Source organism: Haemaphysalis longicornis, unplaced genomic scaffold (assembly GCF_048455015.1).
Source record: "Haemaphysalis longicornis isolate Haplotype H1 unplaced genomic scaffold, Haemaphysalis longicornis Haplotype H1 scaffold_10, whole genome shotgun sequence".
Classification (NCBI taxonomy): Eukaryota; Metazoa; Arthropoda; class Arachnida; order Ixodida; family Ixodidae; genus Haemaphysalis; species Haemaphysalis longicornis.
In genome coordinates, this window is record NW_027526204.1 from 134502918 (window position 1) to 134520926 (window position 18009).

At 49.8% G+C, this 18009-nt stretch overlaps 2 protein-coding genes across 4 annotated transcripts in view; one reads left to right on the forward strand and one right to left on the reverse strand.

The window, feature by feature from the left end:
- The first annotated feature begins 293 nt into the window (after positions 1–293).
- LOC144159372 (mutS protein homolog 4-like) overlaps positions 294–18009 on the forward strand; it is a 98420-nt gene continuing 80704 nt past the window's right edge. The window contains exons 1-2 of one of the 3 annotated variants that reach the window (XM_077690810.1): positions 296–495; positions 2460–2516. The gene's annotated coding sequence lies outside the window, so the exon portion shown is untranslated. Of the gene's footprint in view, positions 496–2459; positions 2517–18009 lie in introns of all 3 variants that reach the window. The other 2 variants (XM_077690811.1, XM_077690809.1) reach the window with 2 other exon arrangements.
- The window catches only part of LOC144159369 (uncharacterized), a 39313-nt gene continuing 29830 nt past the window's right edge, over positions 8527–18009 (reverse strand). Inside the window, exons 2-4 of the mRNA XM_077690805.1 lie at positions 16656–16885; positions 12910–12952; positions 8527–11555 (exon numbers count right to left, since the gene is read on the reverse strand). Of these exons, the coding sequence (XP_077546931.1) occupies positions 9882–11555; positions 12910–12952; positions 16656–16885 (1947 nt within the window). The 3' untranslated portion in view covers positions 8527–9881. The remainder of the gene's footprint in view (positions 11556–12909; positions 12953–16655; positions 16886–18009) is intronic.

Sequence of the window (18009 nt, forward strand, 5' to 3'; positions counted from 1 at the left end):
CACAGAGTAGAATGGCCGGTGAATTTTCGTAACTCGCATGGCTAGGCTGTTACATGTGCTCTTGATCACCGGGACCAAAAAAAAAAAAAACCCGAGGTTCTACGTGTACTCGCCGTGTGTGCTCATAGTTTTCATCCAAATTGTTGTACCACCTCGTTGTCGTGAGCCAGAACGTTTCACTGGTCATCCACCTTCACAGAGGCACAATGATTTCTTTCAACCTTCCCGCCGCAACTTGCATGCCTGCAAGTGGCTATTGTTGGCTTCTCTAGCGCTCAACCGGCAAGCCGGCTGCTTCGGCGGCTTTTTATGCCTTGCGGTGATGATAATCAAGTTTATGGCGTGCTCTTTGGTTGCGTGTGTTGGACAGTTGTTAGCCGATTTACCCGAACACGAATGAACTGCATACCGCTGAAGCAGCCTATGGTATCACCGTCGCATCGCAATCCCGCCCCACGGTTTCGCCCCCTGACGTTCAACTTCCCAGTAAAAGAAGTGAGACCGCATGTGTTTCGTTCGTACTGTGTGCACGGTATCATTTTTCGTGCGTTTTCTCAGAGTAGTTGTATGTTGTCTCTCATTTTATGAGAGTGTGAAGGGGTCAGTGCTGCGTTGTTGTCGTTCACGAGTTTCCCGGTACCTGTGTCCACAAGTGCAACAGGTCCTTTGTTCTGTCCGCTAAGCGAAGTCTCGCAAATCGCAATGTTTGGGGAGTGAGCACTGTCGAAGCTACAGCGCTGGGTGAGAAGGCGGAACTGAGCATTGCTACGCCCGTATCAGCCGTGCTGACTGCGTGCTACGACGGTTCTTATGTCGCGCCAACGCGGGTTCCCTGCACACCAGGACCAGAGCTTTTCAAGTACAAGGAGAAAAAAAAAAAAAAAAAGACATGGTTTGGCTGCGTCAACCACGAAATATCAGGTCTCTTCTATTTGTAAATTTTGAATGCCTTGAGTAGTAGTAGAAGCAATTTTTCTTGAAACCGGGGAAATACTGGTCCCGATGGGGAAAGAGGGATGGAAGCGGAGGGAAAAATAATAAGGAATTTCGTCTCAGTTCATTGACTACACAGCAGCTCTGTGTTTTTAGTTTTATTTCTTTGCCGTAAAGTTTCTACTGCGAGGGTATTCTGGGCTCCCGTTCCAAACTGCTTCGAACTGTTTTGGACGGGCAAATAAACGAGACCAATCGTAAAACGCAGTATAAACTTAGCTTGTATTATGTAAAGTCGAGTCTCGTTATAACAAGGTGGGGTCAGAGCAAAACATTAGTTTGTTGTATCCGGTATTCATTGCAACAGTAGAGGTAAAAATTGGCTCTGACAAAAGGGCAGTCCGGCTTGCACAAAACTCTTATATGCAGATATATACAAAATACTCGTTATTCTAAGCTTTGAGCCCACTATAAATGGGGTAATCCTCACCTGTCTCCTTGTCGCATTTCTAGACCAGAACATGAGAATGTGAAATTACAACAGACCAAAGTTCACTTGACAAAACAGGCCTGCGCTCTTATTTATTTGAAAAAGGATGTGATATTCGTCTGGTGGCTTTTCACGGCACTGAGCAGGTGAAGTTTTCCACAGCGTTCATGCACGAAGGCGCTTTTTCTGCTTGTGCAGTTTTGGACGTCTGGGGTTTTTCCGCAACTTTTTCAAACGATTAAAAAAGATGGTTGTGTTATTTTTCAATTTTTGAGTTTGCTTTTTTTATGCTAACTTTCAAGTTTAAAAGCCTCGCGCGGACCAAATATTTCTTCGTTACGGCCGGTATCGCGTGCAGCTCTCATGGTTTCAATTTTCTCATAAAAAGAATAAGTGTCAGGGAATGGAGCTTGTCCAACTCAAGTTCATATGTAGTTCATACCCAGTAATTTGCTGTATCAGTGTTCGTTATTACAAAGTTCACAAGTACAACACACCTTTCCGGGTATGTGGTAGCCTGGAGTTATGCGACACTTCCAGGTTCAGGACACACACAGGTTCAGAACACGCACGCATATTTCCTGTGTGCTGCCGAGGCCAAGGACGCTGGTTCGATTCTCGACTGAGGCGGCCACTTTTCTGATGGAGGCAAAAAGCGAAAAAGCCTCTGTGTTCGAGATTGCTGCGCACGTTAAAGATCACCAGGTGGTCAAAATTAATCCGGGGCCTTCCACTACGGCGCACCTCATCGCCTGTATAGTGTCGGTGCGTTAAACCTCACGATCAATCATATTTCCTGTGGTCAACACTCCTGTTGCTTGTGCCCTACCTAATTGATGGATTGATTTAATTTCCTGACTGACAGACATGGTTGAGTTGATTAGCCGTTTTTATAAAGCATTGCCCAACACACCTCTGCAACATATGTGCTTTCTTTGGTGAGCTTGTTGTTTGCAGCACTTGGAACAACAAATCTCTTCTTTTGCGAGGCTGTCCCCATTCACTTCCTGCATTAATTTATCACATATTCGTGCAGGTTTTGTTGCACACAAGCCAAGGAAGCAGTGTTTGAAGCTCTGCATGCTGCACTCAGGTCAGTGTGGTATAAATAGTAAGGCGTTGACTTGGCAGTTGAGAGGACCAACTTTTGGCACTTTCCCTGCAGGCATTTTTTTAATTTTCACTAGCTGCAGAAAGGCATCATACAAAGGTGAAATTCAGGTTAACAGCCTGGTAGTGCTGTCACTGATAATTGTGTGCCCTTTGAAGTGTATTTCGTGGTGATTGTGTTATGGCAAAGCTTTTTGTCTCTCTCTCTTTTTTTTTTTTAATTCAGCTCCTATTTATCTCACTTCCCGAACTGATTGGTCGCCAAAGGAATGCAGATTGTTGGAATTGGTTGTCAAGTGCTGTAGCTTTGACTGCGCTGCACAAAAATCGAGATGCGGAGCATATGTCCAGCAATCCGCAATCAAAAATGCATCAAGTTCACAAATGTTGTAGAGCATGCCCATGTCAAGAGAGAATAGACCAGGTCATGAAGCTTTTTTAGATGTAGTAGTAATGTTCATGAGGGGATATTAAGTGCTGCTGGTAACACCAGTCTGGCAGCATCTGTTGTTCGTAATCAGTGAGCCATCGACCGCCTCCATTGAGAGAATGAGGAAGCAATGATAGTTTGTGGAATTTTAATTTAGGCGTGGCACTGAGGGTTAGAAATATACTCTTTTATTGTTACATTTGTCGTTTGTCGTTGGCTGTACAGTGCAGACCACTCTTGCTGAGCAGTGATGTGCAGCTTTAATAGAGCCCGGAAGTTTTATGCTCTGCATCATGAAGCAGCAGGCATTGAATGCATAAAACATCTGGTACTGTTATGCAAAGCCATGCCTTTTGAGGCGAAAGCCTCAAAATGGCCGATTGAGGTCAATTGAGTAAAACAAATGACGTTCGGCATCTTTATTAGAGAGAGAGAGAGAGAGAATAAACATCTTTAATTTCGAGATCAGTGGTGCAGGATGGTGAGAGCACCGACCCAGTGGGGGGCGTCTGCTATTCTGGGATGCCCTGGTCTTTGCTGGCTGCTCATTCCCTCTTTATCAGCATGCACCGGGTCGAGATGTACTAGCTGGACAGCCGGTCCACCCACTGCTTATATGTGGCACGGGGATCGGGTGTGAGGGATGGGGATTGTTGGCATTCCCAGACCAGATTGGACAGGGCGCCTGGCTGGGGCAAAAGTTGCAGGTGCTGGAATATTGGGTGGGGTAGAAACGGTGGGGAAGGGTAGAGGGCAGGTAGGAGTTGGTCTGTAGCCGGCGGAGTGCAGTCGCTTCGGCTCGGGAAAGGTGGGAGTGGGGTAGAGGGAGTCATTGACGCTCGTGTCTGAAGTGAGAGGATGCCTGCGAAGCCGCTGAGTATGCGGAGGGTCTTCTCCTACTCTTGGCTCTCTTCGGAAATGGCCCAAAGGGTGTGCACTTGGGCAGCGGCATGTGCTACCTCATTTTCGTTGAGAGGCTCGTGTCCAGGGATCCGAACGATATAGATGCCAGGAAGCTGCGGGATGGTCTTACGGGTTTTGAGGGCGGAGGGTGACATGCGGCCGAGCTGGTAGTTGCAGCATGCTACTTGCGAGTCCGTGATGACTGTGATATGTATTCGCTGTTTGTTGCGGCTGCTAGGGCCGTGGTGATTTTCTCAGCGGCATTTGTAGAAATGGTGCATATCATGGCGGCTGGGAGTTCGGTTCCCTAGTGGTCCATCATCGTTGGTGTGTGGGCGGGTTTGCAGGTGTAGCGTGCGGTGTCCATGTAGTTTCCTGCATGCTGCTCAGTAACCGCATCGACCTATGTATTGCGGTGTGCTTTGTTGTAAATGGCTCCTTCGGAGGCATTTCATTGCCTAAGGCATTCTATATCCCAGGGCAATTCATGGCGTGAGCTTGAGGAGAAAAGCTGGCGCCCGGCACCGGCTTTCCTAATAAAAAAAATGGCTCCTTCAGAACGCGTTCTCATAGCATGAGCCTTAACTCACCAGTAGCGAGAGGTGGTCATCCCCCACCAGTTTATTGCAGACGAAGGGGTGGGAAAAACAAGCAGCGAAATTCATCATTATCAACTGTCCCTCTACACGGTTGGATGGACAAGCTGCGTCAGAACACATTCGGACCTATTTCAATGCAAAGCGTTTCCAGCTCAAGATGGCAAAACCCTTCAACAATCCGAGGTGAAATGAGGCATCTCGGGCACTCAGCTTGACGTTCACGCTTCTGCATTTGCAACCTGTATGTAGTGCTTAGCTGTCCTCAGATGTTTTTCCCTTCAAGTTGCGGAGAACACAATCTCAAACCCAGCAGTGTTCGCACAAGCATATACCTCTGTGAGCCACAGTTTACGTGCCGATTGTATAAATGCTTAGGGACAAGCAGCTGCAGAATAATGCACAATAACAACACAATAGCTTGTGAGGTAGAGGGACTCAGTACAAGTGAGATTGCGAAGCAAGATTATGTGCTGTTGTTTAACTGCCAAAAGCACTCATTTCGTTCAGTTAGAGACACTTTTCTTCTTTCTGTCATCACCTAAATTCTCATTGCCTGAATTCCCTGCATTTCTGAGTGTTTGGTGACGTATATGTCAATACGCTGGCTTGAGTAAAGCTTTAAAAATTTCAAGTTCTTTTTGCGAGAATGGTTGTTAGAGCTACACGTGTGAGGGGAAAATGGAAACAGAATTATGCGTACCTATTTTTCCTCCATGATGAAGCAATAATGTGAAAAGTCATCTCATGTTTACTGCCACAACATGTTGCTTTGTGTCGACGTCAGCAATCAAAGGCCACACAAGGTTATAAAATGGAAACGTCAAAATGCTTTGTTTTTATTACTTTGCGTTGATACAGGTTCACTCAGGCCGGCTTTTCCACACAAGCTTCGCCTCTTGTCAGTCATCAGTCCACGCTTACTGAACTGCTCGGAAGCAGTGGGAAGCTTCAGAACACTCTTATTTGGCTTTCTTTGATTACACTCAACACTCCGTGCTCGCATATGCAATCACAAGGTGGTCCGTCGGGAAGGAGTAACGAATTTGGATCAGTTAAAAAAGCTAACTCATCAAATGTGCCAACTAACATTGCAGCGTCAGCGTGTTGCATTTGTTTAAGCTTGCATTGACACTCCAAGACAAAGCGGCTTGTTTGCATTTACTAAGCTGCTTTGATGTGCATTAGAAGCGCAGAACGGCGAGTACTATTTGGCGATCGTTTCGTAAATGCGGTGTAGTTGTTTACACCTGTTGTTTACATCTTGCAGCTCAGTCTGTTTGTTTGATTAGTTTGTCAAAACATTTGTCCCAGCAGACTTGCTTCGAACACAGATGCAACAAGGTAGATGTTTATCGTGCTTCTAACTTCTTCTGTTTGCCAGTTTCGAGAATTTCACTTACTCGCGTAAAAAATACTTACCCGGAAAAAAAATATACATGCAACAACAATGTGTGTTTCGGTTCAGTTAAAAAGTTCACACGCAAAAAAAAATGTTGACATGAAATGTGAAATTCGTCAGCTTTCCCCGAAACTCCGCAGTTTGAGTTCACCTATCTGTGCTAGTAGCAAAGGCCAACTGCTCGGTTTCAACCCTGCAGTAATGGATGCCAAATGAATGGTGTCCTTATTGCTAAGTGTCAGTGACAGATGAGCATTTTTTTTAAATGAAGCGAAGCCATTCTTCAGCAATATGGTGGAAAATATTTCAAATTATAACATCCGTGGCCTGAGTCTGCTTTGTGTGTATTAGAAAAAATTGGGCGCACATTTTAGGCTCAGATGATTCGTATTTATACAGTCCAAAGAAGGCAACAAAGTTATTGTTGTTAGTGAGGGCAGTGCAGTCTTTCTGGGGTATAAAATCACATTGTAGGAGTTCTAAGTACTAGTTCACTGCTCACTCTAGTTGTAGCCAAGCCATTCGTGGAAGGTGTGTGCATATAGTACGAAAACAAAGTGAAAACTTGCACCAGGTTAATTAATCATTCCAAGCCACTACTTTCTGCACCAGCACCCTTGCTGTTTGGTAAAGTTCGCGGAAGCAATCGCGCTTTCTTTTTCTTTTAAGGCCTGGATCTTGACACCTTGTTGTTGTAGTCTGATAATTGTAAGACATGCAGTTATTGGCTGGCTTTCCGGGCACATGAAATCACAACGTTCTGTAGCGTAAAAAATGTTGACAGGCATTGCAACGTAGCATCATTAGTAACTCCTGCTTGCAAGCTTAGACGTCTCTTTCCTCAGTTTACGAAAAATGTCTACTGAATTGTGGCATCATGCAGCGTTCCGTTCTTAATGCTGTACTGTGTTAAAATTGGATGGGTGGACATCCAGTACAGTGACGAAAAGAATGGAAGGCCGACATAGTGGTTTTTGAACTAATGTATATCTCTTGGTATTTGTATGCAATTTTTTGCAGCTATAAGCTGTCTTTAAACATACCGGCTGTTAGCGAAATAAAATCGGTGAAAGTTTCCACTTTATCAGTTTTCTTCCATTTCTGCCAATGTGTTGTCCTTCCATCCAAGTTTAGGGCAGTTTCACATCGAGTCAGAAGTACCAACTGCCCCATTCCGATCATTGTTGCAGGTTTTCTTAATATGACTAACACAGTAACAGTTTCAGGCTTCGAAGAACTGATATATGTGCCGAGAAGGCTTGCGGTGACTTCCATTTTCCATGCCTGGCATTCTCTTTGCACACAAATATCTGTCTTGGTCTTGGCGATTCGCATGGTTTTCCTAGACCAAGGAGTCATTCCAAACTTGCCACACATACATGGCTTCTTGGCCTGCTGTCACTTCACAAACCAAAGGCAAGACCGATTTCAGTGATATCAGAGGAACCTCATCAACGGGCAGATAGCACAAAAGCAGAACACCCCTTAGCACCCGATTGTTCGAAGCAGTAAAACTTGGACACACTAACAGCTACAGTCCAACTTGACCTAGTATAAGCACTAGACACGGTGTAGTACCATGCATCGTCTTTCTGAACTTCTCCCTAAGACAACATGCTTGTGGATTCCCCCCCCCTTTTTTTTTTCACACGGCAGCTAAACGTGCTATGGGCAAGCACCTATCTGCACCCGCTCTTCTTATTTCCAAACTGCTGGCTGATTATTCGCTCAACAATGCAGTGTCTAGCCCCACAAGCGATGTCACTGGGCGTGCCACCAGTAAGGCACGGAACGCTTGACGCTACAGGCGCGACTCTGAAACTGATAAAAACTCGACTCGTACCGTTCGCAACACCCGACCTGTGTACACAACAATGAAAGAAATGTGTGTGAGCTAGCAGAACTGGACAAACTGCCTGCAGTGGGCTCAAACAGCGAAGCAGCAGCTGAGAGAAGTGAGTCGTTATAGGCAGCAGCGTGATTGTAAAAAAAATGAAAGGCGAAAAGCACACCGCAAACACTCGACAAAGCGTACTTCAACACGCAAAGTTTTTCTCATGCAACAAACGTTTCCGGCTTGTTGTCGGGGCATTTATTGTACTATGAAGGGAACGCTATATAGAGAGAAACAGGCATGTAGCTTACATGAGGGTAGATGATCGGATGCACTGGCTTTGTCTATTACAACCACTGTGGCTATGCCATCGTGTGTGGCTTTTGCCAGTGCCCAGTATCGCGCGGCGTGGTTATTCATCCAGTGTTCGTCACAATTTCAGTGAGAGCGGACACTGGGTATACGTGCCAGTCTCTCCCAAAGACAAGCATATATGTTCGCAGAACTGTGGCCTGGCCTTGCACGCAAAGCATTTGTATGTGGGTCAGTTATTGTAAAAGTTTGCTGCAACATCGTTCCATGTAGCGGTTTGATGGTTTTGCCTTGTCGTCGTTGATTGTTTGACAATCTGTCGATTTGATTGACAGATTGTGTTTGTCTATCAAATGTGAGTTCATTTGTGCCTGAGACTTATCGGAGAGAATTGTTTTCACTCGTCGTGAGTTCTTTTTGTTCAGTAATCACCAAGAGAAGATTGGCTTAGGCAGTTAGTTTTGTACTGTGCAAGCGATGCAAATACATTTGTCTCCACTGCCTCCGCGATCCTTGTATGACGGTATTTTTCTCCACAACTCTGCTTCCATAGCAATTCATCAAAAAACTTTCGGAGCTGAGGTAACAGCGGTAATGGTTTGTAACATGTCATCAACCTGGAAGAAGCCTATCAGCTTTAAGGCCTCTGGAATTTTCCTGTAGATACAATGGGAGACCAAACCAAGAGGTAACAGGTTAATTCAAGCATACCTATTTGGTGCCAGCTTCCTAACTTGAGAATTGAACTCCGCATGGTATCCCCCACTCACACTGTCATACCTGAAGTTCTCGTGGTATTAAGAGTCGCGACTTGTAATTTTATTGTAATTTTTCTTGACCTTGAGGATTACTGTTAACCTTATGATATCCAGCTGTTAAGCTCTTAGTGCACTAACAACGTAGTATAGACCCTAGTTAGACATACATGCATGTAACGACCGCCGTCCCTAAAAGACGTTTGGTGGTCGTCGTGTCAGGACATGGGAGAATTCTTCTTTGGAGCACGCGATCCTCGATGGTGGGCGTTTATGCTGACTGGGAAGAATTGTGCTTGTATGGACATTTCTTTGTGGTTGAATCTGAACTGAGAGGTCGAGTAAATGCACCTAGGTGGCCATATCGTTCAGCCTGTGGCCTCTGCAGTTCCCTCGAGATCTATCAAAGCATAGGGCATAGGACCAATTAGCGCCAATGAGACTACAAGGTCTGTTGGATTTCTTCTTGTCAATGTGTTGGTCATCTGGCTATTGCGTACCTAAAGTCAAGGTATGGGCGTTATATTGGCCAATCAGAAAGTAGTATCTTGGTGTGCGAGTTTCGTATGTTTACGTGGTCTTGTGAACAAAGTAATGCTGGTCATGCATGTGCCATCTTCAAGTAGCCTTCCCATTCTTGGTCAGGCAACCTATTTCACTCATCGCAAACGTTATAAAAGAGCCTTGATAAATGCTCTTATGCCATCGCCTGTACACCCATGTGCACTCATACCTATGGGAGGCCCCTGCATCTTCAGTGTTCCTTAGGCATACCTGACACGCAAGTCTGGTGTTCTCGCAACAAGCACAACTAAGCCTACACTCAGATCTTCCTACCCTTTGCCTAATACGTAACTTCAACAGTTAAGTGCGAGTGTTGCTTGGATAGGTCGCCGCGTCAGGGCAGGATGCTGCCTGCACCGTAGATGTCGAGATTTTAGCGCTTGGTTGCATGACTCGCAGCAGTGGAAAGAATTACGAGCCTTCCAATGCCACGAGCAGGGAGCCGCTTTTGATTAATGGTCAACAGTGCGACAGGGTCGCGGAGAGGATATTTCGTTAGACAGTGGTCCCTATAAAGACTAGCGGCGGCTAGTATAAGCACCGGAACGTGTTCTAAAGCATGTAGTCGGCAGCGCCGGCAGTGGCACCACCACCGCAGCGGTGGGTTGACTCGCGACCGTGCACACTCGCGGCGGGATCGTGCTTGGACGGCGACCTGTGGGCCTGCGGCACAGCCGTCTTCTTGCGGCTGCGGGCACAAGCGTGGCAGCTGCTGTGATGGTGCTTGAGCGTGGCGTCCGAATCTGTCGACGTGGTGGTGTCCGCCCTTGTGCGTGCGATCTGCTGAGCACGTTCTTTCCTCATCTGGCGTCGCGTCCTCCGCAGCCTCTGCCCGGGGGTGTTCCCATCGTCCTTGCACCCGTCGTCCGGCGGAAGGATTTCATACTCCTTCGTGACGAACTCCAGGTCGAGATCTAGTATGCCGCCCCTGCCCCCGTAGCATTCAGCCTCGAAGACCGGCTGAAGCCTTCCGGACTTTGGGTTCTGTCTCTGCGGGCTGTAGAAGGAGCAGAGCGGCGTCGGGTCGTGCTGGTAGCCGCTGGACGAGTCTTGAAGTATGCCGTCGAACCACCTTCTCGGCTTGTCTTCGTGGGAAGCTCTGGACCGGGCGGACCCGCACGGCGAAGCGGGGGACGCATCATGGAGCCTAACGGGAGACGCCGGCGAGCGGTCGTAGACGCCGGGGATGGGACTGGAGCTGCTGCTGTGCAACGGTAGCGGACTCTCCGGAATGCTCTGGGTTGGGAAGCACGAGGTGATGTGGTCCTGGCGTCTGTACAGGTCGCTAATCTGGCCCGCCGTCCGTGACGTGGCCAGGGGCACGGCGGCTGGGGTCACGTTGTATGGCACCGGGTTCGAGCTGCACCGAGGTCGGAACGACGCCTTGCTGCCGTGTCTCACCGGGGAGCAGAGGGGTGAGCGCGTGCCCCTAGCTGCCGGCGGCGGCTCGTTGATGGTGCACGAGAACCGGTACGTCCGCACCGGACTGAGCACGGCCGGAATCGCGGATGGCTGCAGTTTCCGGCGCACGGGGCTTGCTGATGAACAGCGCTTGTGTTCCGGCGAAAGGACCCGACACGAGGGCGGGCCCGGAGGGTTGTTGTTGTTGAGGGTCATGCTCCGAGAGCGCACGTGAGGCGACGACGTGAGCACCGTGAGCGGCGACGGGCTTCTCGGCACCGACTCGTAGATGTGCTGCGCGGCGGTGGTGGAGGACGAGTCGGACGCGCCGAAGCACGACGGCGGCGGGGTTCGGCTGCAGAGAGCTTCGACGGACGAGGTCGGGCTGGGGCTGGCCTCGCGGCGGTCCTCCGAGTTGGAGGAGAGGGTGGAGGGGTCGTACGAGGTGTCGCTGCTGTCGTGCCGCTGCATCCAGTCGAGCACTCGGCGACGTCTCGACCACGAGCCGAGCAGGTCCTGGTCGCGGCGTCTCTTCTGGCGGATGATGCTTTCGCACTCCCAGCGCACGATCTCGAGCTCAACGCGTAGCAGCGCCATTTCGTGGGCCAGGCCGTCGTCAAGCGCTGGGTCGGGGCCCAGGCCGGCCGCATCGGGCGCGTTTACGGCAGTGGCGCCGGTGTTGCGGTAGAGGCCGTTGCAGACGGAGCCTCCGCAGAGGCGGGGTGGGGGCGGGGGCGGTGGTTGCGGGCCCACGGCCCCGGCGAAGCTCTCCTCGCTCGTTTCGGCTGTGATGGTGCGGCCCAGGCCGGAGTCCGTGTCCGACACCTGCGGCGACAAGGCGACACGTCTGTAAGCAGTCGAGTAGTTTGTCGGCGTGCGAGCCATTAGGATTGGAATCTTTGCAACGTCGACAGAAGTTAGCCCTTTGGGCCATGTCAGTTTCTTCCTTCTGGGAGTGGCCAACTGTAAATGGCGCATTCGGCGGGCTGGTCTAATTGTGTGTGCGCAATACGAAACCAAAGTTGCATGCTAGAATGTTGTGAAGATGTAAAGTGTGAACTAGAAGTTCTAGTCTACTCTAGTTGATAGGATATATGGGCTGTGTTTTGTAAACCATTCTTTTTTTCACGTTACATTTGACACCTTGCTCCGATATCAACTCTTAGACAAATTCGTACATTTACCGTACGACACATCTTTAAAGCCTCTTCGCGTGGCCGGCGGGAACTGAAGAAAATAAGCAGACACCCACCGTTGTCATGCAGCAGTGGAGGCATGTGTTAGTCTTAAACTTTTGAATTCTACTTTTTTTTTGCTTTTCTTTTGCCAGAAACATATTGCTAGGCAGACATTTTGTACATAACGCCATGGCATGCTGAAGAGCAGCCGCAAAAAGAAAAAAAAGAAACGTCGGTTAGAAAATTGCGTAAATACTCGCTTATAAAACCAGTTAGGAATGCGCTCACAGTTTCAATCGATGGTTACATTTAAAGTGGGCAACGTTTCGAAATGTTCCTGAAACGTGCGCACGATTCGGATGGCATTTCGCGCTGAAACTGACGTCAAATAAATCAACATTCCAGCTCATCTTTCACCTGTTGCGCCAGGTAAGGGATGCCAACTGGAACGCGAGTGTATATTGAAGACCATCTTAGGCGACACGCCTGTAAAACCAACAGTCGAAATAACGCGGGCCGATTTCGAACAATGGTCATTTATTTTGGATAACAAGCGGCTGCCTGAGTGTTCATGCTATTCATGCGACAGCCGTGTAGTCTTGTACAAAATGTTCGCCTGGTTGCAAAGCCAGCGAGTGTCCGCCGGGCCTTTTATAAAGAAGTTTGTGGAAATAGTACGAAAACCGTTCGTGCTGCCGACTTTACAGTCAGACACAGAATCTTGGAAATCGACAACGGAATTGTCTCAGCAATAATGAACAACGAATGCTGCCGCCAGCAGTTTCACTTCGGATTGCCGAATGCCGCAGTTAGTGCCTCGAGAATTAAGTCTCTCTCTCTCTCTCTCTCTCTCTCTCTCTCTCTCTCTCTCTCTCTCTCTCTCTCTCTCTCTCTCTCTCTCTCTCTCTCTCTCTGCGTCTGCATGCTTTTCGCACGCGTTGTCCTGTCACACGCGACAACGTTTCTGTGCGGATTAATCGGGCTTGCTGCCTTGCACGTACCTGGCATGGCGGAAATGACTTCCTGTTGTCTGTACTGGTAGTGCTGCAAAGAAAGAAACGAACAAGCGATACATTTCTAAAAAAAAACAATATTCCCTCATCATGAAGGGCCCGCGCCAACTATCCTCAGGCACAACAAAAACATCAAAAGGATGCACTATACACAGATGCCTCTCCCTACGTAACCAAAAAAATTCACAGCATATCCACGGGGTGAATGATGATGAGTGGGCGAAGCTCTTGAGGGGAAATCATCGGTAAAACCGTGACTCTTCAGTGAAAGTTCGCCCACTACATCTGTGTCCGAACGTAACGTCTAGAAAGTCTCGCTTAAATCGCGCGTCGGCACCTTGGGGCTGAGCTCGCCTGATGCGTTTTGCAGACGCCTCACGAGCTCTCACTGCATCGGGGTCTGCCTGCCGATACGCGCGCTTTCTCGCCGCTTCCCGTTCTCTGACGTTTTGGAGATCCTCTTCGCGCCGCAGCCGTGCCGCTTCGCGTACGGCAGGGTCCTCGCGCCGTTGCCGTGACGCTTGGGCCTCTCGTTCTCGAACGCTGGGATCTTGGCGTCGTCGTCGCGCAGCCAGACGACACGCTTCGGCCTCCCGCTCTCGTACGGCAGGATCTTGGCGGCGGCGTCGCGCAGCTTCACGGAGCGCTTCTGCCTCGCGGGCTCGCACATCTGCAGCCTTATCCATCGGGCGACTCCGAGCGCACGCCAACAGCGAACGGATTTTATTACAACGCTCCCCGCCATCTAGTAAACAATCCAAGAACTAAACTAGAGGTAGCCACGCCATCTAGTAAACAATCCAAGTGCATCTTTTCATCATATACAAGTACCGCCATCTAGTAAACAATCCAAGAACTAAACTAGAGGTGGCTACATACATACGTCGAGGATGGACAGACCCACGCCCTAAGGAGCTTCGCCCCCAAAACGCCTATGAGATATCAGTGGTGAATAATAAACTTCAGACCGCAGCCACAGCCACTGTCCTCACCAGTAATAGCCGTGGCAGCCTTTAGAGCAACTACCTGTCCATACTGACGGATTCACAAGAAGCTTGTCGCAACTCCCTGCGATGTACTCTGTCTCCAGCAGCCCTCCACATTCGCAAAAATAAGACTCACCTACTTGACCCCCGCTGCATTATCTGGGCACCAAGTCATTCAGGCATATTCGGCAATGAAGCCGCACATACCGCGGCTCGAGAATAGTACACCGGGCCGTTGCGGACAGCCATAACCTTATGCCAAACACCCCCACCCATTACACGCCCCGACACCTACTAAGATACAACGACGTACTCTCCTCCCCCACCTAAGCAACTCACCAAAGAAAGGAGTCCTACTTTGCCAGCTCCAAACTAACACCTTCACCCCAACATAAAATACTGCCCACCCAACACTCCCCTCATTGAATCTTCTGCCCCACATCAGGAACACTATACCACATAGTGTGGGCATGCCCGAACACCCCATATCTCCCTCCCAATCCCAACCCTACCCCTCACAGTGGGCGTCGACGCTGACCAGCTCCGACCCCTGCTCCCAGCTTCGGCTGGTGGCTAGGGCAAGGAAGGCAATTTATCCTTTCACAACGGATGGGATAAATAAAGATTTTTTTTCCTCCTCCTCATAACGTTCGAGATCCTACTTGTATTCCGCCTACCGTACTTACCCGATTCTAACGCGCACCCGATTTTCCTGGATAAAAAACCGAAAAAACTGCACCTTCGTTTGTAACGCGCACGGAACTTAGTGACCCAGACAAACGAATGCGAGAGAAACGGGCGATTTATTTCCCAAAGTAATCTCGCTCCTCGTCGCTCTCCGCTGACCACAACATCTCGTCCTCGGTGCCTTCAAGCGCATTCGCGATGCCACACTTCTGAAAGAATGTTCAACCATGGTCGATGGGATCGTGGCCCACGCCTCGCACGCCCATCCCACGAGCTTCTCCAGAGGCGCACGCTTCAGTCGACCGCTCGTTTTGAACACGTGAGAGCCGCTGCTGCCATTGCTATTATCAAGCGCGCAAGTGGAACGATTTGACGATTTGTGTGAACTCCGATAGAAAAGCCTAAGCGCCTATGCTTCCTGCGTACGAAAAAGTGTTGCTATAGGCTTTGGCGCCATCTTGAGATGGCGATGGTGATGGGTGGGATGAAATTTCTGCTGTTTCGGCAGTTTCGGTTTCGTATCCGATTCTAACGCGCATGCGATTTTTCGGGCTATTTTTCCGGAAAAAAAGTGCGTGTTAGAATCGGGTAAATACGGTATTCCATTTTGCTTTTGCGTGGTCGGGATGGTAACGTTGGGGATGTCGCTCGTACAGACACATTTTTGCTTGCAGGCAGGTGTGCATTATATTCTAGGATAAAAAAAAAATGTTCCGGGCTCCTCATGTTGCCACCTGAGAGATAAAAAGAAATAAAGAACAGATACGTAAACAACGTTCCATTTCCGTAATAAGGTCGCCAGCCGTATGTGGCAAGCTATACCACGGTTTTGTGCCGTCCGTCCGTGAATTTTCTGTAACAGCTGCGTCACTGCAAGAACGCGCGAAGTGAGGGAAAGACAACCCTAAGAGGAGGGCATGGCGAGGTTCAACTTAAACCGGAGTTGTTCAACCTTGTTTTAAAGGGGCCATTCAGACAAAATAAAAGTGTGTTTTATCCGGATGATTCAGCGCTTGTTTTTACAGCCCTAGCGCTTGTTTGGTGCTTTATATTGCCCACGCGGCAAACCATGCTGTATTCACTAAGAAAATAATTTAAGTTGAAATTTTGATTCTCCCGCCAAATAGTGTGTCAGACCTTCTATGTGGCGCCACCATACTGTGCAGGCCCGCTGTCCGCACTCGCTTTATTTCTGACCGTATTTGCACCGGACTTGTTTTTGTTGCGCACAACACTGCCAATGTTTGTTTCTCCAGGGGGTGGCTTCACCGGTGGTGGCAAAATTTCATATAATGACCTCTCAAGCGCCATGGCATCAAAGCCGCGCTGGGCGGAGTCGGCTAAGAATGCATAATTTCAGTAGCTGAGACGGTGGTTCGCACACTTTTGTCTCCGACCGTACTTTGAGTTCGTCACAGAGTAGTTCCAATCAAGCTACCTCCTCCAAAACGTGACCCCACATTGGGCGATGGCAAAACTCCAGTGACGATGCACCGTTCAAGCGCCGTGGCATCCGAAGCTGCACCGCTGGAGGAGACTGCGCACGTTCTGACCCCCACCCTACATTCTTCGCAATGCCGCTTCTGCGAGGCTCCGGGTACCCTCCATCCACAATAGAGAGTTTTAGCGTTCCTTGTGTTCCGTACGTTGTGTATGTGCCGTCAGCACCGGGACCTGACTGCGCCTGCGCGCGCTGGCACGGCGAGGAGGGCCGCACACCACCGAAACGAATGTGCACGATGCGGTGTCTACCCGCCAGCAGAACTAACCCACCCTACCGGAACGAGTGCGCATTGCTCAGTCGGGTTCCCGTCAACACGGTACGAACGGATTAGACGGAACATACAGAATGCTAATACCAGAGTCCTTCAATGCTAAAAGCATTGAAGGACTCTGCTAATACTCTCTAATATCATGCGGGGATGTGATAAGAACCCCTTGCCCTTTCCCTCTCCTGAGCACTGGGAGAGAGAGAGCGCTGGCATCTAGCCCTGGCTGGTGACGAGAGCCCAAGAAGCCGGACAATCTCAAGGGGGGTTAGCTGCTACGTTTGTGCACTACCTGTGCAGCCTGGCCAGGTGCCTCTCGATGCCGCTGGGCGGGAAGGAGAGCCTGTGCACCGATCCCGGCTGGCTGCTGGGCCCCGGGGGCGCCGCCTGGCTCGTGGGCTGCTCCAGCTGCGGGCGCTCCTGCCCCGGGGGAAACTGGTGCAGCACCGGGTGGCTGTACTGCAGGCCGCCCCGGTGGCTGCTGGGCCGGAAGCTTAGGGTCGACTCCCGAGAGCTCCGCTCCTGCGGACGGCGAGGAGGGGACAGGCGGGTTAGGGACGCGCGTACCGTCTACCACCACCACCATCATCATCATTATCAACAAGTTGGCATAGGTGACCTAGGAGGGCACATGGGTCGACGAGGAGTGACGTTCTCGAGCTCAAAACGCACTGGCTGGGTTACTGTGCAGCACTTAAGCGCCCGCTCCTGTAGTTTCACGGCGCCGTCGTCCCTCGTTGCAGCCGAACGAACGAAGCGGACACCGAAGACAAATGTTATAGAGCGATCAGGAGAGAGGGGGAAGGTAGTATGGCGAAAGTATGAAGGGGAGGGCGGTATGCAGGGTATTCTTTCTGGCGGCGATGCGCTACGAGATAACCGAGAGAACGAAGAGGCCGCCGAAGGTAGATCGAGCAGGGAAGCGGGCAATTAAAGTGTGGCGAACGGCGACGCGCTACGAGACAACGCCTTCGTGCGTTCGCCAATGCGGCGATCAGTTCGCATTTACGCAAGCAAAAAGTCAGAGTCAACGGTTACTCGTATGCCGCGCACGGCCGCGCTGAGGCGGCGCTCCTGCGCAGATTTCCGGCTGCGTTGCAGTGTATGAGATTCCTGCGCGGCGAAACATGCAATAAATTTTTTTTTTTTTGCTTTGTGCGGGATTTGCCTCAAAACACCGAGCATCCGCGGGAGAGCTCGCCGCTGAGAGTTTCTTTACACGCTGGTGAGCTATATTGACGGCGCGTCAGCGTGACACCCCACACCCTATTCGTGACGCAGGACAAAGACCTGTTGCGTGTTTGTAGTAACGCGTCACCCAGAAGACTGCAGGTCTCCCTGCGCACAAATTTTGCATTAGGGAGTATCGTAATAGTCAACCAATTGTTTATACCATTTCACTCTAACAGTCAAGCACGCCTTGACATACAGTTTTCAAAGCAGATTCGCGCATTTACGCAAGCAAAAAGTCAGGGTCAACGGTTACTCGTAGGCCGCGAACGGCCGCGCTGAGGCGGCGCTCCTGCGCAGATTTCCGGCTGCGTTGCAGTGTATAAGATTCCTGCGCGGCGAAACATGCAATAACAGTTTTTTTTTTTTCTCTGTGCGGGCTTCGCCTCAAAACACCGAGCATCCGCGGGAGAGCT